Source organism: Gopherus evgoodei, chromosome 1, assembly GCF_007399415.2.
Source record: "Gopherus evgoodei ecotype Sinaloan lineage chromosome 1, rGopEvg1_v1.p, whole genome shotgun sequence".
Classification (NCBI taxonomy): Eukaryota; Metazoa; Chordata; order Testudines; family Testudinidae; genus Gopherus; species Gopherus evgoodei.
The window spans coordinates 52,220,660-52,244,677 of record NC_044322.1 but is presented as its reverse complement, the minus strand read 5'-3'; the positions used below and the strand labels follow the sequence as shown (position 1 = coordinate 52,244,677).

Below are 24,018 nucleotides of genomic sequence, written 5' to 3'. Positions count from 1 at the left end.
AACAAGACATGAGAAGTCATTCTTCCGCTTTAGTCAGCGCTGGTTAGGCCTCAACTGGAGTATTGTGTCCAGTTCTGGTAACCGCATTTCAAGAAATATGTGGAGAAACTGGAGAGGGTCCAGAGAAGAGCATCAAGAATGATTAAAGGTCTTGAGAACATGACCTATGAAGGAAGGCTGAAGGAATTGGGTTTGTTTAGTTTGGAAAAGAGAAGACTGAGAGGGGACATGATAGCAGTTTTCAGGTATCTAAAAGGGTGTCATCAGGAGGAGGGAGAAAACTTGTTCACCTTAGCCTCCAATGATAGAACAAGAAGCAATGGGCTTAAACTGCAGCAAGGGGAGATTTAGGTTGGACATTAGGAAAAAAAGTTCCTAACTGTCAGGGTAGTTAAACACTGGAATAAATTGCCATGGGAAGTTGTGGAATCTCTATCTCTGGAGATATTTAAGAGTAGGTTAGATAAATGCTGCATGAGATTTAGAAAGGAAGTTTTAGGACTTAACCAAGTTAACAGTGTTCTTTCCGCACAGGAAGTGCCTATCTATGAAACCCATCTTGTTCATCCTCTTATCAAATATTGATCCCATTCATCTACTCTAAGGGTTTCCTCAACTCTTCGTTTGGGTGGTTTTCTACAGCTCGAGTTCTCCCCATTGGACAACTTCCTGCCTAGCACTCAGTTCCAACATTCCTTCTTAATTTCATTCTATTACTTCTAATTTTATTCTTGTTATATTAGTTATACTCTGTGGTTGATGGCTTACATCTTTCAAATTGGAAATCCTGAAATTGTGGATGTATATTCTGATATTTTCCCCTTTTCCTGACAAGGCAATTTGTGGAGAGGAAATTTCAATTTGATTGTTCAATCTCCTCTTACAAGTTGTCCTGCCAACAATCTCCCTGCACATCAGATCTGGAAAGGCCATATGCAGTGGATCTACAAGTGGGGAAAGAGCATTTTTAAGCTAAGATTTTTAGCAGATTACTTCTGAACATACTCATGAGGTTTATCAGTGCCTTATAACTTTGAGAAACACACACTTCACAATTATTCCCATGCCACATTAGATTTTTATCAATGGCTTTTTACTGTGGTCCTGTTAAAGTGATATTAGACCTTTTACAGTAGAACTTTCTACTCCCTTAACAGCTAAAGAGATTTTTCTCAAACTTTAAAATACAAAGACCAAACATGGAAAATTTCAGCCAAAAAATTATTTCCTGAAATTATGAGTATGTGAAGACAGGATATCAGAACGGAATTTATTCCACAGTTTGAACTATAGGTGTCACAGTAAAATAATTCCATTAATCAATCCCTTCAGTCTCTTATTAGTCAGTTCAGAAAGCTTATTCTGTATTGGAGAAAAAATATTGGGATCCAGTATATTCATAAAAATAGCACTTTGTAAGGCTCTGCAGGAGCACAGATTAAGATTTCATTCACACTAACCAGTTAACCATTTACTGCTACATGTATACACATTTTTCCATCTTGTGGAAGTCACTTATGTTAATGCTAAACAACAAAACGTGATTTGAATTTGTAGCTACAAATTCAAAACAAGCAGTTTTACCAGTGTCTATCAGTTATGTAACGGAAAAAACTCATACAAAACTTACCATTTTCTGCTTAGCAGATTTTAAGACCTTTATTTTGTCTTCCGGTTTATCACTAGCTGTTTTCCCAGTTCTGTTATTGCTTTTAAAAAAGTCAAAAGCAAAGAGTTAAGAATAGCTAAAAATATATTTTGCATAATATACACTATAGTAACATTTCTCTATGATCTAGCATTCATGGTGTCCACAAGATAGGACAATAGTAACTTTGTCCCAAAAGGGAATCTATTTCAGTTTGAATTTACAAATCAAAACCACTGCATAGCAATATTTCATGCCACAAGCATAAAACACATACCAGTTCCTCTTGCCAACACAAAAAAGAGAAACAAAGTTAGTAGCTATTAGCTATAGAACAGTGGTTTTCAAACTGCGGATCATGACCCAGTATTGGGCCGTGGCGGCTCTGGTCAGCACCACCAACCGGGCCATTAAAAGTCCCATCAGCAGTGCTGCCTGGCTGAGGCAGGCTAGTCCCTACCTGTTCTAAAACCACGATGCATCCTGAAAGCAGCCAGCAGCAGGTCCAGCTCCTAGGTGCAGGGGAGGGGCCCCCCCACAGGGCTCCACGTGCTGTCTCTGCCCCGAGCACCAGCTCCACACTCCCATTGGCCGTTTCCCAACGGGGGGGCAGTGCCTGCAGGTGAGAGCCACACGGAGCCACTTGTGCACCTCTGCCTAGAAGCCAGATCTACTGCTAGCCACTTGCAGGGCGCAGCACAATCCGTGGTGCCAGGACAGGCGGGAAGGCTGCCTTAGTACTCTCGCTGCACCGCTGACTGGGAGCCGCCCAAGGTAAGCCTGCACCCCAATCCCCCAAATCCAGAGCCCCTTCCTGCACCCCAAACACCTCATCCCCAGCCCAAACAAAAAAAAAAAAAAGAAAGAAAGTGAAAGGACAGATTTAAGTACTCAATGAGGATGAGCAATATTGCCACTGCATTGATAATTAAGGTTATAAATCATTGTACTAAGTTAGCATGATGTTTTCAGTGAACATCCTGGCCTGCTTCAAATTAGCTGTAGGAATATAGCAAATATTTGACATCTTATGCTAATTCTCACAACACCCGTAAGGAGGAAAGCAAGTCTTATTCCTGGTTATATAGATGGGAAATTTGAGGCACAGAGGTGAAGTGACCTGCAGAGGTCATGCAACAAATCAATAGCAGAGCCAGGATTAGAAAAGATGGTTACTCGCCTTTGTAACTGTTGTTCTTCGAGATGTGTTTCTAATATCCGTTCCAGTTAGGTGTGCGCGCTGCGCGTGCACGTTTGTCAGAAGACTTTTTACCTTTGCATCCAGTGGGCCGGCAGGTCGCCTCCTAGAGTGGCGCCGCCATGGCACTCAATATATGCCCCTGCCGGCCCACCCGCTCCTCAGTTCCTTCTTGCCGGCTGCTCCGACAGTGGGGAAGGAGGGCGGGTGTGGAATGGATATGAGCAACACATCTCGAAGAACAACAGTTACAAAGGTGAGTAACCGTCTTTTCTTCTTCGAGTGATTGCTCATATCCATTCCAGTAGGTGAATCCCAAGCCTTACCTAGGCGGTGGGGTCGGAATGAGAAGCCGCAGCATGAAGCACTGCAGAGCCGAAGGCCGCGTCATCTCTGGACTGCTGGACCAGGGCGTAATGGGAAGCGAAGGTGTGGACGGAGGACCAGATCGCCACCCTACAGATCTCCTGGATGGGCACGCGGACAAGGAAAGCCATCGATGATGCTTGTGCCCTGGTGGAGTGTGCAGTCACACAGCCCGTAGGGGCGTGAGCCAAGACATAACAGGTCCTGATACAAGACGTTACCCACAAGGATATCCTCTGTGAGGAAATGGGAAGCCCTTTGATTCGGTCCGCTACTGCCACGAAGAGCTGGGGGGGATTTGCAGAACGGTTTGGTCCTCTTCACATAAAACGCAAGTGCCCGACATCAAGCGAGTGGAGTTGTTGCTCCCTGCGGGACAAATGGGGCTTTGGGAAAGAGACGGGGAGAAAGATCTCCTGGTTGACATGAAAGGCTGAGACCACTTTGGGGAGAAAGGCAGGGTGTGGCCTCAGCTGCACCTTGTCTTTATGGAAGACCGTATACGGGGGATCTACCGTGAGGGCCCGGAGTTCTGACACCTGTCTGGCTGAGGTGATGGCCACCAGGAAAGCAGTCTTCCAGGAGAGATAGAGCAGGGAACAAGTCGCTAACGGCTCAAATGGAGGGCCCATGAGCCGAGTCAGAACCAGGTTGAGATCCCAGGTAGGGGCAGGGGGTCAAACCTGGGGGTAGAAACGTTCTAGACCTTTCAGGAATCTAGACACCATACGGTGAGAGAAAACCGAACGGCCGTCTCCTCCCGGATGAAAGGTGGAGATAGCCGCCAGGTGAGCTCGAAGGGACGATATCACCAGGCCCTGCTGCTTGAGGGACCAGATGTAATCGAGAATACTGGCGACAGAAACCTCCATAGGGAGGGAACCCCTCTCCGTGCACCAATAAGAGAAATTCTTCCACTTGGCCGAGTACGTCGCTCTAGGGGAAGGTTTCCTGCTGCCCAGTAGTACCTGACGTACAGGGGTAGAGCACCGTAGTTCCGACCTGGTCAGCCACTCAGGAGCCACGCCGTGAGGTGTAGAGACTGGAGGTCTGGGTGACGGAGCCTGCCGTGGTCCTGGGTGATCAGGTCCACGTAAAGGGGCAGGGGGACTGGGTCGGCCAGAGACAGGTCCAGCAACATCGGATACCAATGCTGTCTGGGCCACGCTGGAGCTATCATAATCAAGCGGGCCCTGTCCCTGCACACCTTCAGAAGGACCTTGTGGACAAGTGGGAACGGAGGGAACGCATAGAGCAGGTGAGTCGTCCACAGGATAAGGAAGGCGTCCGCTACCGACCCTGGTTCCTGCCCTTGAAAAGAGCAGAACATCTGGCATTTCCTGTTCCCTCTGGACGCAAAGAGGTCCAGCCGGGGACAACCCCACCTCTGGAAGAGTGAGAAGGCGACGTCCGGGCGAAGGGACCATTCATGTGAAAGGAAGGATCTGCTCAGACGGTCTGCCAGCGTGTTCCATACTCCGGGGAGAAAGGAAGCCATGAGGTGAATGGAGTGGGCTATACAAAAGTCCCAGAGCCGCATCGCCTCCTGACATAGGGGAGAGGATCTTGTGCCGCCCTGCTTGTTGATATAGTACATGGTCGTCGTGTTGTCGGTGAATACCGAGACACAGCGACCTTGAAGCTGATGGGAGAACACTTGGCAAGCAAGACAGACCGCTCAACTCCTGTATGTTGATGTAGAGGGCCACTACCTGAGGGGACCACTGGCCCTGCGTCCTCAGGGTTCCAAGGTGGGCCCCTCAGCCCAGGTCGGAGGCATCCATTATTAGGGATACCGAGGGTTGGGGCAGATGAAACGGGAGCCCCGCACACACTAGGGACTGGTCTAGCCACCACCGGAGGGAATCCAGTACCTCCTGGGGGATGGTGATAACTATGTCCAGCCGATGTCTGGCCGGACGGTATTGTGTGATAAGCCAAGACTGGAGGGGCCTCATGCGAAGCCGCGCATAACCCGTAACAAGGGTGCAGGCTGCCATGTCGCCTAAGAGGGTTAGGCATGTCCTTATAGAGGTCAAGGGTGCCGTCTGTAGGCGCCGAATGATGGCTGACAGCAACTGGAACCTGGGCAGCGGCAGAATGGCCCTGGCCAAGGTGGAGTCCAGAATGGCCCCGATGAACTCTATCCTCTGCGTGGGGAGCAGAGTGGACTTGTCCACGTTGATAATGAGGCCCAACGCTCCAAAGAGTCTGCTGATCTCGCGGACGTGGTTGCGGACCTGCGACTCTGACGTGCCTCGAATCAGCCAGTCGTCGAGATAGTTGTAAACATACATGTATGTTTACAACTATCTACAACTATGAGAACGGTGAAACGAAGGAGAGCTAGGGACATGGAGGACAGCTATGCCGCGCTCCACAGTTCCAACGACTGACACGGCGGTAAGAAGGAACTGAGGAGCAGGTGGGCCGGCAGGGGTATATATCGAGCGCCATGGCGGCGCCACTCTAGGGGGCGACCTGCCGGCCCACTGGAGTTGCTAGGGTAAAAAGTCTTCTGACGAACGTGCACGCTCGGCGCGCACACCTAACTGGAATGGATATGAGCAATCACTCGAAGAAGAACTCAGGTTCTCTTACTCGGTCCTTCTTACCACACTATATCTGCTCTACAGGTTTGCTATCACTTATACTTCTAGGAAATATGTTGTGTTAAGCAGTATTTGTTACTCAGAGGCTTTTAGCCAGGAGCATGATATAAGATTTAAATAACCAAATTTTAAAAAGTTACGTTAAGTGCTATTGACTGGTAATTCAGTTTCCCACAGCAAGAGTGTAAAGGGGTAAACTGGCCCCTTCATGGTAGACAGATTTAAAAACAAACAAACGTGTTGACTCCACCTGATATTTGTCCGCTTCTCCTGTATGAGCAATCCAGAAATGGCCTTTTTTCTTAACAAGTACTCTTCAACCTTTTGTCTTCTTTGTTCTAATGGATTAAAAAAAAAAAAAAAAAAGAGTTGAACATTTTTTTAGTGTTACACAAAATCCTTATTTCCAGCTCAACCCATTTCTAACAAATTTATAAGAATCAAATTAGCCTAAACATATTTCATTTTTATCAAGACTCAAAAGACAAATTAATAAATAAAGCCTCTGGGCAAAGATTTGAAGAAAAGGATTTTTATATATAGTCAGAATTTTAATAGCCACACTGAGCAATTTTATCTTTATTTTCATTTAACACTTTATATATATTCAAGTGTGGCTTATTTACACATTTCTCATACTTGATGTTCTGCTAAATTAACCATTGAACAAGAACCACCCCCAAGTCACAGAGGTGTTCTTCTGTTCTCTGTGGCTGTCTCTACAGGGACTGTTACCTCTTCTACTGTGGGTCTAGCATTGGTGCAGTCCCACTTGCAGCAGCAACAATGAAATGCTATCATTAACGGGCACAGAGGAGCTTATGCCAGCACTGAGTCTACAGACAGACAACACTGGTAAAAGCCATCAGAACCTGATCTTCATTTTATATTTGTGCTTTTTTGTCACCACCGAGATGCAGAACCAACAGTAGAACAAGCATGGAGAAATGTTTTAGATATAGTCTTACCATGTAAAAAGGCCTGAAAGGGTTGGGTGGTGTGTTTTTGGTTTTTTTGGGGAGGTGGGGTGGGGGGGGGATTGTTTTTGTTTTTTAAAGAAAACACCACAAACCTGGTCTTTCCACCTCAGTGAGACACTCAGGAACGTGAAGCCTTAATTTCCTTGTTTTTACTGCAGGAGTTGGACAACTGATGTAGACAGAGAATTCTCTCAGCCCCCTAACTGAAGGGGCAGGGTGCTGAATCTTCAGCCAAGCTTCCCTCCTCCACACACAATTCAGTATTAAGGGTCTCAATGAAAGTCACTTCCTATCTCAATCAGTTTTCACCCCCACAGGTTTTCTAGTGTCATAAGACTAGTAGTTCTCTAGTTATTGTCAGAGTCATTCAGTAAGAGAAAGGTGAACAAATAGAATTTTTTATTATTTGGGGGGGTGGGGCATGGTGGTGGCGGTGCAGCTAAAAACCTTTCAGGCATTTCAAAAATCTACCATAAAGTGTGAGGGAGAACAAACCTAGGCCTTGTCTATACTGCCACTTTGCAGCACTGCAACTTTCTGGTGGTTCAGGGATGTGAAAAAAAAAAACATACCCCTAAGTGCTGCAAGTTTCAGCACTGTAAAGTGGCAGTGTAGAGCTAATCCCCTCGTGGAGGTGGGTTTTTTACAGTACTGGTGACACAGCTACACTGCTGTGCTTTAGTTCCCTGGCCCACTTTTTGGTCCCCATGTTAGAAGTTAAGGATGCAATGTTCAGATTTTAAATCTGAATTCTATACAATAGTGTGACACGTTAAATCTTTAATCCAAGATTACTGTTTTAACAACCTAACATTCATTGTTAATATTTCACCTCTTGGTGCTGGGTTTCAGAAGAATTTTATGCTATATAATATATACATTTATTTGGTTGCCTCTATCAGTGGAGGACTTTGGTTGATATCAGCTGTTAGAGGCCATGTGAGGGAAGGTGCAGCTTGTTCCCCATGGCAACTTCAGATGAAAGGTTAAAAATCTGCTTTTCACAGAACTAGAAAAGACTTTTCTAAAGGTATAAGCTCCAGAGAAAAATTCCATTCTGTCTCCACCTGCTTTTCTATTTGCCTCCTCCTCACCTCCTGTCCAATGTGTTTAAAAAGTCCGTTGAAAATAGTACTGTGACAGAGGAAAGGAAAGGCATTAAGGAAGATTTGGGATTGCACTGTCACCAGTATGCTGATAACACTATGCAGGTGTTTCATTAGACCCAGGATTGGTCTAGACTACACTATACCAGTGTAATTATAGCAGTTAGGAGTATGAGGTTTTATTAACCGAGTCCACATTAAGACTTTTATATCAAAATAAAGGTGCCTTACACCCGTTGTGACAGTCTATCCCTGTGTTCACATCATTGTAATATTGTTTGTACAGTTCAAGTATGCCTAGTGATGTATTTGAAAACTCAATTTGCTGGTCAGTATTGTCCTGGTAAAATATGTTTGGCAACATTGAGTTTAACACACATTCCAAACCCTACAGCCCTGCCCAAACAGAAGGTGGCAAACAGGTTTATCCTAAACAAAGGAAAGAATGTGTGCTTGCATTCATTTGCATTTAAACAGTAAAGAAAAGTCATAAAGCAGGAAGGGACGACAAAGGAAGTTCAAACAGGTGGGGGGAAAAAACAGCAGGGAATATCCTCCCACAGACTGTCTCCTGAGTCTCAGCTGGAAAAGACGGTTACTCACCTTTGTAACTGTTGTTCTTCGAGATGTGTTGCTTATATCCATTCCAGTTAGGTGTGCACGCCGTGCGTGCACGTCTGCCGGAAACTTTTTACCCTAGCAACTCCAGTGGGCCGGCAGGTCGCCCCCTAGTGGCGCCACTATGGCACTAGATATATACCCCTGCCGGCCCGCCCGCTCCTCAGTTCCTTCTTGCCGGCGACTCCGACAGTGGGGAAGGAGGGCGGGTGTGGAATGGATATGAGCAACACATCTCGAAGAACAACAGTTACAAAGGCGAGTAACCGTCTTTTCTTCTTCGAGTGCTTGCTCATATCCATTCCAGTTAGGTGATTCCCAAGCCTTACCTAGGCGGTGGGGTCGGAGTGAGAGGTCGCGGCCTGGAGCACTGCAGATCCAAAAGCAGCAGCATCTCTGGACTGCTGGACCAGGGCATAATGCGAAGCAAATGTATGAACGGATGACCAGGTCGCTGCCCTACAGATTTCTTGAATGGGCACTCGGGCAAGGAAGGCCAGCGAGGATGCCTGTGCTCTGGTAGAGTGAGCAGTCACTCGGCCCGACGGGAGCTGGGACAAGTCGTAGCAGGTCCTGATGCAGGACGTAACCCATGACGATAACCTCTGAGAGGAGATCGGTAGCCCCTTGACCCTGTCCGCTACTGCCACGAATAACTGAGGGGACCTGCGGAAGGGTTTTGTCCTGTCCATGTAAAAGGCTAGCGCCCGGACATCTAGCGAGTGAAGCTGCTGCTCCCTGCGGGACGAATGGGGCATAGGGAAGAAAACTGGGAGGAAAATCTCTTGGTTGACATGGAAAGCTGAGACCACCTTAGGAAGGAAAGCAGGGTGCGGCCTCAGCTGTACCTTATCCTTGTGGAAGACCGTATATGGCGGGTCCACCGTGAGGGCCCTCAGCTCTGACACCCTTCTAGCTGAGGTAATGGCCACAAGGAAGGCGGTTTTCCATGAGAGGTAAAGCAGGGAGCAGGTAGCTAAGGGCTCGAAAGGAGGGATCATGAGCCGGGACAGGACCAGGTTGAGGTCCCATGAGGGGGCCGGAGGGCGAATTTGGGGATAGAGCCTCTCCAGCCCCTTCAGGAATCTCGCCACCATGGGGTGAGAGAAAAGAGAACAGCCGTCCACACCAGGATGAAGAGCGGAGATGGCAGCAAGGTGAACTTGTAGGGACGACAATGACAACCCCTGGGTCTTAAGGGACCAGACGTAGTCCAGAAGAGTGGTGACAGGAACCTCCATAGGACGAAGAGCTTTCTCTGCACACCAGCAGGAGAAGCGCTTCCACTTGGCTGTGTAAGTCGCTCTGGTGGAAGGCTTTCTGCTGCCTAAGAGAACCTCACGGACCGGGGTGGAGCACCGCAGCTCAGAGTCAGTCAACCATGGAGGAGCCACGCCGTGAGGTGGAGCAACGGAAGGTCCGGGTGACGGAGCCTGCCGTGGTCCTGCGTGATGAGATCCCGATGAAGAGGTAGGGTAACGGGGTTGGTCACTAAGAGGTCCAACAACACGGGGTACCAGTGCTGCCTGGCCCATGCCGGGGCTATTAGAATCAATTGGGCTTTGTCCCTGCGCACCTTGATTAGAACTCTGTGAATCAGGGGAATCGGCGGGAAAGCATAATGGAGGTGTGTTGTCCAGGGGATCAGGAATGCATCCGCGAGAGACCCGGGCTCCCGACCCTGGAAGGAGCAGAATGTTCGACACTTCCTGTTCATCCGGGATGCGAAGAGGTCTATCCGGGGACGACCCCACCTCTGGAAGAGTGAGAGGGCGACGTCCGGACGGAGGGACCACTCGTGTGAGAGGAAGGATCTGCTCAGCCGATCCACGAGGGTATTCCGCACTCCAGGAAGATAGGAGGCGGACAGGTGAATAGAATGGGCTATGCAGAACTCCCAGAGACGTATCGCCTCCAGACAGAGGGGAGAGGACCTGGTGCCGCCTTGCTTGTTGATGTAGAACATGGTCGTCGTGTTGTCGGTGAATACCGCAACACAACGACCGTGGAGGAGATGGACAAATGCTTGACAAGCAAGGCGGACCGCTCTCAACTCCCTTACGTTGATGTGGAGGTTGATCTCTTGCGGGGTCCACAAGCCCTGAGTCCTCTGGGTGCCGCAGTGAGCTCCCCAGCCCAGGTCGGAAGCGTCTGTGGTTAGGGATGCAGAAGGCTGGGGCGGATGGAACGGGAGCCCCGCACACACCACGGACCGGTCCAGCTACCAGTGTAGAGAGTCCAGCACCGCCTGAGGGACGGTGATGACTGAATCCAAGGACCGTTTGGTCGGTCGATACTGAGCAATCAGCCATGTTTGAAGAGGCCTCATGCGGAGACGGGCGTACGCTGTTACAAACGTACAGGCCGCCATGTGGCCTAATAGGGCCAGACACGTTCGGATTGAGGTCAGCGGGGCCGCTCGCAACCGGAGAATAATGTCTGACAATGACCGGAACCTGGCCAGGGGCAGCAAGGCCCTGGCGAGGGTAGAGTCTAGAACAGCTCCAATAAACTCTATCCGCTGCGTGGGGAGTAGAGTGGACTTGTCAGCATTGATTATGAGGCCCAAAGCAGCAAAAAGGGAGCTGATCCTGGTGACATGATCCCTGAGCTGTTGCTCTGACGTACCCCTGATCAGCCAGTCGTCCAGATAGGGGAAGACGTGGACATGGCATCGTCTGAGGTGAGTGACGACTACTGCCATACATTTTGTAAATACTCGTGGGGCCGTAGAGAGGCCAAATGGGAGGACCGCAAATTGATAGTGCTGGCGGTCGGCCACAAAGCGGAGGAAACGCCTGTGATGGGGGGTGATAGCAATGTGGAAATAGGCGTCCTGCATATCGAGGGCGGCGTACCAGTCTCTGGGATCCAGGGATGGGATGATAGTTCCAAGGGACACCATGCGGAACTTCAACTTCACGATGTACTTGTTGAGCTCCCGCAGGTCGAGGATGGGCCTGAGACCGCCTTTGGATTTGGGGATCAGGAAATAGCGGGAGTAAAACCCCTTGCCCTTCTCGTTCTCCGGAACCACCTCTATGGCTCCTTTGGTCAGGAGCGTGTGCACCTCCTGACGGAGGAATTGCTCATGAGAGGGGTCCCTGAAGAGGGACGGGGAAGGAGGGTGGGGGTGAGGAAAACTAACTGAGAAAAAAGGTTTTATAAGCTAAACGACGAGGAGAGCTAGGGACGCAGAGGTCAGCGAACCGCACTCCACAGTTCCAGCAACCGACATGGCGGTAAGAAGGAACTGAGGAGCGGGCGGGCCGGCAGGGGTATATATCTAGTGCCATAGTGGCGCCACTCTAGGGGGCGACCTGCCGGCCCACTGGAGTTGCTAGGGTAAAAAGTTTCTGGCAGACGTGCACGCACGGCGCGCACACCTAACTGGAATGGATATGAGCAAGCACTCGAAGAAGAAATATTTTTCAAGACAGAGACAAACAATAAAAAAGGACAAACATCAAGGGACCACTCTTTCTACCTTGCCCATCACATTCTCCAGAAGGTCATATGTTTAGGGGGAGGGATAGCTCAGCAGTTTGAGCATTAGCCTGCTAAACCCAGGGTTGTGAGTTGAATCCTTCAGGGGGCCATTTAGGGAACTGGGGTAAAAAAATTGTCTGGGAATTGGTCCTGCTTTGAGCAGGGGGTTAGACTAGATGACCTCCTGAGGTCCCTTCCAACCCTAATATTCTATAATTTGCTGCACCTGAAAAGACAAAGGAAGCAGCCATTGGATTCTAGGGGAGGGGTCCTGACCTAAAAGAGTTTGGTCAATAAGACTGCAGAAAGCATGTGGTGAAAAACTTTGCTTTAAAGCCAATCATTTGTTAAAGTTGGGCACCAGTAAGCATTTTATCTTTATTTTTCTTGTAACTATTTGTGACTTTTATTCTTCATTTGTACTCAATTAAAATCTCTTTGTACACTTGTTTTATTGCTTTATCTAATTCAGTGTGTTCAATCTGAAGTACCTAGGTAACAAGTTGTGCATATGTTACTCCCTTAAAGCAATATAGGGCTCAATATATTTGTACTGTTCAGGATAGGGCTAGGCAGTACAGGACCTACTGGGGGAAAATCTGGGACTAGGAGTATGTTTGGGTCACCCTGCAGCATAACCGAGGCTGGTAAGAACCAAGGTATATCTGGCTGGCTCACTGCAGTACACACAGAAGTGGTTGGAAATGATTTACATGCTGGAGGCTTTTTGGGAACAGTCCAGGCTGGAGGCTACAGAAGCAATGCATTGTAAAGGGCACCCCAGGATACAGGGCAGGGGTGACACAGCCACTCATCAGTTTGCACTGTATAGCTTATTTTTCACAAACCAGAATAAAGCTATACTGGCATAACCACTTTTATACTGATAACTGCATCCACAGGGTGGGGGTTGCAAATTTTAAAGCAGGAAAACTTTCTAGTTTAGTTTGCTTAGGAGACTGTCATGTGGGACAGTGTCAAAAGCCTTACTAAAAATCACATGCATCTGAGGAAGTGGGTATTCACCCACGAAAGCTCATGCTCCAAAACGTCTGTTAGTCTATAAGGTGCCACAGGATTCTTTGCTGCTTTTACAGATCCAGACTAACACGGCTACCCTCTGATATTAAAAATCAAGTTATATCAAATCTACTGTTTTTCCACATCCGCTAGGCCAGTAAGCCTGTCAAAGGAAAAATTAAGTTGGTTTAGCATGATTTGTTCTTGACAAATCCATGCTGGCTATTTCTTATAACCCTTTGGTACACAGGAGTCGTATATATTCAAAAGCACTTGTGACTTAGGAGCAAGAGTCCCATTAATGCAAATCCTGATGGACTACAGCCCAATCAAAGCATTTCAGCTGTCTTGACTTGTGGAAACTCAACCTATAAAAAGGCAACACTGGCTGTAATTACAGAATGGGCTATTTGCTTATCACTTTTATCTGAATTTATTTTATTCTCATAGTCAAGTCATTAGTAAGGCCTCAGACTTGTCTTTTTCAGCATTTTAAATGTTAATAGAATTTGATTTATCTAGAGAATTTTCACAATTGACCAAACAAGTACAAAAATCATCCACTCTAGCAATTAGACTATAAAGTAGGAGGAAAAAACCCTACCAACATGTAAGTAAAACATTCTACTTAAGTTTTATAAATGTGTGGGTTTTTAAGTCACATTTTTACCTGCCCTATTGAGAACATTTCCCTTTTTGACCAAGTAGGCCCTCCTTTTGCTACTCAAGTTTCCAATCTTGGGGTTCTCTTTGAACCTGAACTGTCTGCGATGACCAGACAGCAGCATTGGTCAAGAGCAATTTTATATCTTCCTGCTTAACAAGTTCTGATCTTTCCTTTCAGATACTGATCTCACCCATGCCTCTTATCTCTAGATTGAATTCCTGCAATCTGTTCTAAATGAGGCTACAGTTTGCAGCAGACTGATCTTAGAGCATCCTCACTGTAGAATTTGCTTCCCCCACTTAAATCTGACAGTATCCCAAATTAGATAATCTTCAAGCCATACTTTCTCAAGGCTCTTTTTGTTTAAGGAGGAAGTAACTGGGATGAATTTACCTATTTTTTCAGCAAGGGTTGCAGAATCAGTTTTTTTTAACAAAGTATCTTTAAGGCATAACAGTAGTGATAGTTGTATATATTAAAGACAAGTTGAATTGTGCTGTCCCTGGAACTGTCACATGCAGGGCTGGTGCATCGCTTATTAAAAACTTTCAAAAATGAATACTGCATAATGTGGCATTGTTCATTAGAATTCACACACGTTCGGCTTGAAAATTTATTAAATTTAATTAGTCTACATATTTCATGAAAATAAATGAATAGCTTGACAGTGCTGACATTGTTATTGTTCTCAACTTGCATAATCTGACATGGATCTTAAAATAAATCACATACATTATACACAATACATTGTCACAGAGTAACATTATAATTTAGAATTTATTTTTCCACAGGGAAAGGAAGCAGACAACGTTGAGTCTGTGGGGTATCGGGTTTGGTGGGGAAGGGAAGTAGACCGAGTCAGTGGAGTATTGGGTTTGGTGGGGAAGGGAAGCAGACAGGGTTTGGCCAGTGGGGGTTCGGGTTTGGGTGCGGGTGCAGAGTGCAAGGGAAGCAGACGGGTCCAGTCACTGGGAGGATCAGGTTTGGCTGGGGAGGGGAAGGGAAGCAGACCAGGTTTAGGTATGGAGGGGGGCGGCAGGCATGATAGGATTCAAAGAGACGTAAGGTGAAATGGGCACTATCCTCTCCAGTCCCTGGCATGCAGCAGCAGTGGGCCAAGTGCACTTGCAACAAGACAATGGGAGCATGTGGCCTGCTTTGCCTTGCTCTCGCTCCAGCAGGCGGGTATGGGGGGCAGGCAGGACTGCAAAGGCAGAGTGCGCAGGGCCCTCATGGCAAAGCTAGAGCACAGGGAGGTGGGTTAAAGCAGCTTAGCCACCCATCCACGCAACAGAGCCCACAGAGCTGCCAGCCGCAGCCTCCCTCCCTTCTCTCCAGAGGGAGCAGCGCCTCTGCCCTGGAAAAACTGCAGCCCGCTCTCTGAGGAGCATGCTGTGTGCAAGCCACCTGGCTTGCACCACACTGACAGCACAGCTCAGCCCCAGTGGGTGGGGTGGGGAGGGCTTACACTTCAGGCCTTCCACTCTCTTTCTGGCTGCTGCAGTGTAATCTACAAGACAGAGGAGCTAGTACTGTAATGTGCCTACCAACACAGCAATGTGTACAATTATCGATTCACTATCAAAGGACTTCACTGGCTTTCTAAATGGCAGGAGTCGGAGAGCAATTCACTAGGAGCATGGTTCTTATCTATATCCTCCTTACAGGTTTCAGAGTAGTGGCCGTGTTAGTCTGTATCCGCAAAAACAACAGGAGTACTTGTGGCACCTTAGAGACTAACAAATTTATTTCAGCATAAGCTTTCATGGGCTACAGTTCACTTCATTGGATACACAGAATGGAACACATAGATATTTATACATACAGAGAACATGAAAAGGTGGAAGTATCCATACCAACTGGAAGAATCTAATATAATAGTTCATCTCAATTGATTAGACTCTTCCAGTTGGTATGGATACTTCCACCTTTTCATGTTCTCTGTATGTATAAATAGCTCCTGTCTGTGTGTTCCAGTCTATGCATGGGAAGAAGTGGGCTGTAGCCCACAAAAGCTCATGCTGAAATAAATTTGTTAGTCTCTAAGGTGCCACAAGTTCTCCTATCCTCTGTACAGCCTGCGATCTGCAGCCTGCCTCTAGATTGTTATCTGGTCCTATTTTAGGCACCGCTTTTCAGCCCCCCCACAAACTTCGGTGCCCCAGGTGGCCGCCTAGTGCTTGCACCATCCCTAGTCACATGTTCATACTCGCTAGAAAGGAGTGTTAAAAAGTTGATTCAGTGTAAACGAACCAGATGTTTCCATGTGGACAAAGCGGCTGCCCCGCCTTTTCAGCCACAGTAGACGGACCCTGTCCCTGTCCCTGCCCCCACCCCCGGCTCGCTTCTCTGTGTTGTGGGATCCTGCGGGACTGTGGGCCTGATGCGTCTCATCCACCTTGTCTCACCTCGCCCGCTGGCCCGTCTCCCCCGCCCGCTATGCGACCCACCGGCTGCCTGAAGCTGGGAGGTCTGGGGGTGGGGGTTTCAGGGGCAGGGCAGAGCCAGGTCCGGGCAGGACGGGGCCCCGAGCAGGGGACGAGGGGGTGGCTGGGGCTCCCTCCGGCGAGCGGGCGGGGGGCGTGGGCCTGCCGCACCTGCGGGCGAGCCCCGCTCAGGGGCGGCTGCAGGGCCCTGCCGGGGGGCGCAGCCCTTACCTCTGTAAGCCGGCTCGGCTCTCCGGGTGGCCGGCAGCTGCGGAGGGAGGCGGCCGCTCATGGCCGCAGACGATATAAAGGGCGGGAGCCACGGAAGCGCCGCGACCACCCGCCCCGCCGTTTGAATTAGGCGGCCAGTACTGTACGTACCGCCTCCTGGATTGGCCCGGCCGCGAGACTTGAACTGGCCAATGGGCTCGGTCCCTGGGAGAGGCGGGGCCGCGCCGCTCGGACGCGGCGCGCATGAGCAGTACCATGGCCAGCGGGCGCAGGGAGGAGAGGGGGCTACTTGACAGAGATTTGAAACTAAACAGCTGCTGTGTCCTGGGTTGCTCCCATCGCCACAAGATCAGGGGCTCTGAAACTTTTTTTTAGTGGCAACTCCTTTCACATCACAAGTATATGAGCATGACCCCCCGCCCCAATAAATTAAACCTCCTTTTAAATATATTTAACACTATTATACATGCTAGAGGCAAGTGGGGCTTGCAATGCAGGTTGACAGGTCACAACCCCCCAAGCAATGATCCTATGACCCCCTGAGGGGTCCTGACCCCCAGTTTGAGAACCTCTGCACAAGATGAAAAAGAACAAGAGTACTTGTGACACCTTAAGAGGCTAACAAATTTGAGCATAAGCTTTCGTGGGCTACATCCCACTTCCTCAGATGCATGGAGTGGAACATATAGCAAGAAGATTCATATATACGGGAGGGAGAGGGAGAGAGAGAGATTAGATATAGATATCTCCAGCAATGCTCCTCTGCCATGTACATTGGCCAAACTGGACAGTCCCTATGCAAAAGAGTAAATGGACACAAATCTGACATCAGGAATCATAACATTCAAAAACCATCAGGGGAACACTTCAACCTCTCTGGTCACTCAGTAACGGACTTAAAGGTGGCAATTTTGCAACAGCAAAGCTTCAAAAACAGACTCCAACAAGAAACTACTGAGCTTGAATTAATATGCAAACTAGATACTATTAACTTGGGTTTGAATAGAGACTGGGAGTGGCTGGGTCATTACACATATTGAATCAATTTCCCCATGTTACGTATCCTCACACCTTCTTGTCAACTGTCTAAAATGGGCCATCTTGATTATCACTACAAAAAAATGGTTTTCTCCTGCTGATAATACCTCATCTTAATTAATTAGCCTCAGCTTACCTCCAGCTCCTCCACAAGCACACTGCCATGTCCTGCTTCTCCTCCCTCCCAGCACTTGCACCACAAAACAACTGATTCATGGAGGAGAGGAGAAGAGGCGGGGTGGGGATTTGGGGAAGGGATCTAATAGGTGTAGGGAGGGGGCGGAGCAGGGGCAGGGACTTTGGGGATGGGGTTGGAATGGGGGCAGGGCCAGTGGCAGGAAAAGGGTGGAGTTGGGGTGGGAAAAGGGGTTGGGGGCATGGGTACCCACTGGTGCTGGAAAAAGTTGGCACCTATGACTGCATTTGCTTTTCTCCTTTCATCTGGTCCTGCTTTCTCAAGTGTCCATGCTGTTTCATAAATAATTGTACCAACAGCAGAGAGTAAGTTTTTGAGCTAATTAAATTAATACCCTAGGATGCATATCACACACACTAGCCTATTTGTGCATGTTTGTTATACCAATTATATTAGACCAGTAAAAACCAGCAGGATCTTATTAAAGGGGACAAGACAAAGATGCCACATTTATTATGATAATTTGATTTATGACTAATAACTAATATCTTAATTCTTATACACACACATTATACCTAATACCTATATATATATATACACACACACACCAGATGTTCTGCAGCTGCTGCATAGTTACCAGTCCTGAAGATAGCTTAAGTTCATAGCTTGATTTTCTAGCTTGGGTTTGTAGCTTGTGGCGGCTAACCGGCCAGGAAAGCCAGGCATAAGGACAAGCTGGATCTCTGTTGGGCAGGCACTGATGTCCTTCCATGTTGGCAGCAGAATGTTCCCAGAGTCTCTCATCTCACCCTTCTTTTTTATAGGCTTTTAGTTTGGATTCAAAGTCTATAGGTCTTGCTGTGTCACGCTGCCTCTGGGTTTAGATTGATCACCCATCAATTGCAGGCGTGACTTTCAGCCTTGAACCTGGCTTTGATCTTCCTTCTGTTGTCCTTTTCTTTTTAGGGTGGATGCTTCTTACTTTGTTTAGGGCTGTTGTCTAGGTCTTCAGCCTTTGGTATTTGAACTTTATCTCATCAGGACAGGCTGGGGCTGGAGATTGATTCCGTCATTCATACATACCTCATTCACACATCTAAACTAAACTAATAAGATTACAGCAGGGTTTGCAGAAATGAAGGTTGGAGGAAGCTTTTACAAAATGGAGTGAGTGTTTTAAAATGGGGTTTGAATTACAATATGGAACAGAAGTTACAGTGTAGGCAAGTGTAGTGAATGGTGAACAGAAGTTACATTTATAAAGTCAACAATTAAAAACAATTTCATTTATCAGTTCTACATGTTCACATCTTGCAAGCGTTCTCACCCCTGCTCTCTCTCAATAGTTATTTTTACAGGATTCTGCTTAGTCTTCAGCTACTTTTGAGTTCTGTTAACATCCTCCCACCTTTTGGATGGCCAGGTGCTTTGAGTAGGATGAAACACTAGAGAGATAGCACATAGAGATGATGATCTATTGCTTTAATCTGATGTAATGGCTTTCTATGTTCTTTTTCCAAGGAAAATGTTATGTAGATTTAAACAGAACAAAAAGTAAGAGGGACAAAAGTAAGAGAGAGACCCAAATCAAGAGGAATAGGAAAAGGACCAAGTTTGGTATTTGTGGGATTCCCTAGGCAGCACCTTCACCTGACTTCATTGTAGGCAGTTACGCACTTTATTCTTGTCTCAGCGTGGCAGGATTAATTGCATGATAGGCAGAATTCAATAAGTTTGATGTCAAAACCTTTAGCTTTAGCAAGACTTGTGTAGGTCAGCAAACTCCAACTGAAAGATGGTATGTGCGTTAAATAGCATAATCAGTAACTGGTTGAAAAAACAGCACTACAATATACATAATTCTTTTAAGGGCTCTAACATCGCTGATTCTCCTCATGAACATCAATCAGCATTACATTCTAGCATCTGGTATGCTCTATCACTTGGTATCATGTTGTGCTTAAGTTGATTGGGCATGTAATGTGATTGGAGCTGAATCACAGGGAGAAGTTTCCTATGTCATTAGTTCATTGTGTCATTTTTGAATCTGAAAACGCTGGACCAAATTCACCACTGTGCACCACTTTAGTGAATCCATTTTCAGCCTCACTTTATCTGCCCACGAACAGAGTCAGGAGGCTGGAATGGAGCTGTGTGAATAACAGATTTCTGGGGGGAGTCAGCATTAATTCCAAAAAATAAATTGTTCTGGGTCGAACCAAACTCAATTTTTTTCAAAATTTCTGGCATATTGAAGAGTTGAAAAAATTTCACTGCCAGTTAAATGAAAAGTCTTCTTATTACAAAATCAAAATGTTTCCTTTCACTTTTGACCATTTTTACGTATTTTTGTTTAAAAAAATAAAATTTAAGGACATTTTGAAACAAAAACATAATTGCTAACTAAAATATCATAATATTTAAATTCAGAGTTTCTTTTTACCCAAAACAATTCAGCTAAACTGTCAAATTCACAAAACATTTCAAAATTGCAGAATCTGAGGTCTTCCCAGCAAAACAGTTTTGGCTGAAAAATGTCACCCAGCTTTAGGAGACTAACGAGAGTCTGAATGTAGATTTGCTTGGTTAAGACTATGGGTATGTCTACACTACCCGCTGGATTGGCGGGTAGTGATAGATCTATCGGGGATCAATATACGTCATTGTGACGTTATTGATATAGACTGGAACCATATAGAACATGGGTTGCAACCAAGGTCCTGTAGTGGCACCAAATCCTATGTAAAGGGGGTCATATAAGGTGTCTAAGACCAAGTTATGAATTACTGGTTATGATTATGCTGTCTGTATGTCTGTATCATTTTGTAGTTGAAGTTATAAGTATTGGCTCTATACTGTCTATATTTCAAACTTGTGCTGTGTTACTGGGAGAGATCCCAGACAAGTGGGTGTTAGCTCTGCTTAGCCTGCTTAATAGCCCATTAAGGACCATCAGCTACACAACTGACCCATTAAGAGGAGGCAGATATGCCTTGTGACTCAGAAGGGTGTGCAGAAACTGGCCCATGTGACTGCAGACTCCATTTTGCTGTAATTTTCCACAGTAAGAACAAAGAGGTGTTCTTACACCTGGAAGTGCCTATATAAGGCTGATGCCTCATCTCCATCTGGTCTTCAGTCCTGCTTCTTACCTCTGGAGGGACTTTGCTACAAACAGAAGCTCTGCACAAAGGACTGAATGACCCATGCCAGCTGGGGATGTTCTCCAGAGACTTGATTTGAACCTGCAGTTTACTCCATCACTGCTACAAGCCTGAACTAAGAACTTTGCCATTACTGTATGTAATTGATTCCATTTAACCAATTCTAGCTCTCATCTCTATCTTTTTTCTTTTATGAATAAACCTTTAGATTTTAGATTCTAAAGGATTGGCAACAGCGTGATTTGTGGGTAAGATCTGATGTGTATATTGACCTGGGTCTGGGGCTTGGTCCTTTGGGATCGAGAGAACCTTTTTCTTTTACTGGGGTGTTGGTTTTCATAACCATTCAGCCCCAGGACGGGTGTCACTGGTGGTGACACTGGGAGACTGGAGTATCTAAGGAAATTGCTTGTGTGACTTGTGGTTAGCCAGTGGGATGAAACTGAAGTCCTTTTTGTCTGGCTGGTTTGGTTTGCCGTAGAGGTGGAAAAACCCCAGCCTTGGGCTGTGACTGCCCTGTTTGAACAATTGGTCCTGAATTGGCACTCTCAGTTGGGTCCCGCTAGAACCGCAATGTCACATTCATCTAGTGTAGACGCAATAAAATCAATCCCCGATTGCTCTGCCGTCAACTCTGGAACTCCACCATGGTGAGAGGCGGAATCGGAGTCGATGGGTGAGCAGCAGCGGTCAACTCACCGCCATCCTCACTGCCAGGTAAATTGACCTAAGATATCTTAGCTTGACCCTCTCACTTAGTGTAGACCTAGCCTATGTCTACACTCCATGCCTCTTTTACATGCATAGCCCCCTCCACCCTCCAGCACAGGTATGAATAGCAGTGTAGACCATGAGGCATTAGAGTAGGGAAAGTACATTAAAAAGGCACACACACAGAGTTTATGGTCAGAAGACAGATTCTCAATCCCGTGTTAAGGGGGCATTTGCAATTATCCAGACAGTTTACTTTCACAGATAACTGGCTGCTTTTGTATCTCTATTTGCCATGACAAAGGCTGATTTAAACTGATTTGAACAGTAATTTTGCCTTCATTCAAACTCAAAGAGAATAAACAGACAGTGAAGCATTCACACATTGAACAGGGCTTTTGGAAAGAAATCTGTTGGCATCCCTTTATCAAATGCAGTCCACTAAGGCTATGTCTACACTGCATACCTTACAGTGGCATGGGTAGCTGTTCCTGTGTAGCCGTTCTTTCCTGGCAGGAGACAGCTCTCCTGCCAGCAAAATAAAACTAGCCCCAACAAGCGGCGGTAGCTCTTTTTGTCGGTAAAACTTTTGTCGGTCCATGATTTTTCCTTGCCTTTACAGATGGGCCGTTGGAGAGTGGCAGCTACTCTTTGCTGCCCAGCTTGGAAGGCAGTGCCGCCTCCAGCAGTGGCACAGAAGGAAGGGTGGCAACAGCATCCCCAGGGCCAGTGCAAGGATGTTTCACACCCTAGGCGAAACTTCCACCTTGCGCCCCCCCTGCGCCTCCACCCTGAGGCAACTCCCCACTCCACCCTGAGGCACCGCCCCGCCCCAGCTCACCCCTGCTCCGCGCACGAGCACGCCATCACTGCTTCACTTCTCCCGCCTCCCAGGCTTGCGGCGCCTAAGCTGATTGAAGCAGCTCACCCCTGCCCTGTCTTCTCCCCGAGCATGCTGTGGCCGCTTCAGTTCTCCCGCCTCACAGGCTTGCGACGCCAATCAGCTTAGGCGCCGCAAGCCTGGGAGGCGGGAGAACTGAAGTAGCCACGGCATGCTCAGGGAGGAGGCGGGGCAGACGAGGAGTTCCCCTGTGTGCTGCCCCCCCCTTACTTGCTGCAAGTGACCCTCCCCGCACTCTCCTGCCCTAGCTCCCTCCACCTAAATGCCAGTGGTGACCGGGGCGACCAAAGATCCGGCTGCTGCGGTCATGGCCAAAGAAAATGGCGCCCCCCCAAATTCCAGCGCCCTAGGTGACCGCCTAGGTCACCTAAATGGTTGCACCGGCCCTGAGTGTCTCTAGCTAATCCGGGGCCCTACGCAGCCCCCCTCCCATGGGAGGAGGGCACGGAGCTGGCTTGGGGGACGGGGGGAACCACCCCCCAGCACTCACCTGCTGCACTCCTCCTGGGCAGGAAGGGGCGGGGCTGGGGCAGGAAGAAGCGGGGCTGGGGTGGGGAAAGGGTGGGGCGGGGCAGAAAGAGGCAGGGCTGGGGTGGGGCAGAGGTGGGAAGACTCAGGGCAGGGCCTGGAGCAGCATGCAGCTGTGCAGGACATCAGGAAATTTGGTGCCCCACGCTATGCAGCTGCATACTTTGCATATGGGTAGGGACAGCCCTGGGTGGCAATACCATACCATGCCTCCCATCCTTCTGTGCTGTTGCTAGTGGTAGTGCTGACTTCTGAGCTAGGTGACCTGCCAGTGACCTCTGCTCTCCGGCCACTCAGCTTGGAAGGTAAAGCCATCACCAGCACTGGTGCAGAAGAAAGGGTAGCAATACCATACAATGCTACCCTACCTTCTATGCAGCTGCTGATGGTGGCACTGCCTTATGAGCTGGGCACCAAGCCTGTGGCTGCCACTCATCTTGGAAGGCAGCTCAGCTGTCAGCTGTGGTGCGGCATAGGTGCTGACTTTTGGTTTTGGTGGTGGGTGTCCTCCCTAGGCCACTCCGCCCCCTCCCTAAGTCCCACCTCCACTCTGCCCCTTCCCCTGCCCACCGCTCACTCCTCTCCACCCCCTGTCTGTATTTTAGGATGCACCTAACATGGCCATAATGACAGGATTCACATTAGAGAAAAAGGGTGGGTGAGAGGATCTTTTATTGGATCAGCTTCTGTTGGTGACCGAGACAAGCTTTGGAGCTTTCCCAGAACTCTTCTTCAGGAAGAAGAACTCTGTGGAAACTCCAAAACTTGTCTCTCTTTCTCACCAACAAAAGTTGCTCCAATAAAAGATATTACATTGCTCATCTTGTCACTCTAATTTCCTGAGAACAACAGGACTACAACAACACAGCATAGAAAAATGCACGATTCACATGAACAGCACAGAGTGACTATCACACCACAGCACTATTTTCAGGATTCATCTTAGCATAATGTCATCATTACACCAAGGAAGTAGCTCTACCAGCACAATGAGATAAATATAGCCACATGTGCATGCCAAAAATTCACAGTTCAAGCACACACTGGCATCCACACAGCAGGATAGTAGTGTCAGTGTAGTTCTCAGTTTAGTGGAGATACACTCAGGGTCTGAGTCCAAGGGTTCAGCTAAACACAAGAGCACCTGCAAATAGCTGTACTAACAGCGGAATCTACACT

At 47.7% G+C, this 24,018-nt stretch overlaps 1 protein-coding gene across 1 annotated transcript in view; it reads right to left on the bottom strand.

Annotated features, from left to right (window-relative positions):
- Positions 1-16,485, bottom strand: part of CKAP2 (cytoskeleton associated protein 2) — a 35,133-nt gene extending 18,648 nt beyond the window's left edge. Inside the window, exons 1-3 of the mRNA XM_030564127.1 lie at positions 16,362-16,485; positions 6,075-6,162; positions 1,631-1,709 (exon numbers count right to left, since the gene is read on the bottom strand). Of these exons, the coding sequence (XP_030419987.1) occupies positions 1,631-1,709; positions 6,075-6,162; positions 16,362-16,422 (228 nt within the window). The 5' untranslated portion in view covers positions 16,423-16,485. The remainder of the gene's footprint in view (positions 1-1,630; positions 1,710-6,074; positions 6,163-16,361) is intronic.
- Between the last annotated feature and the right edge of the window lie 7,533 nt (positions 16,486-24,018).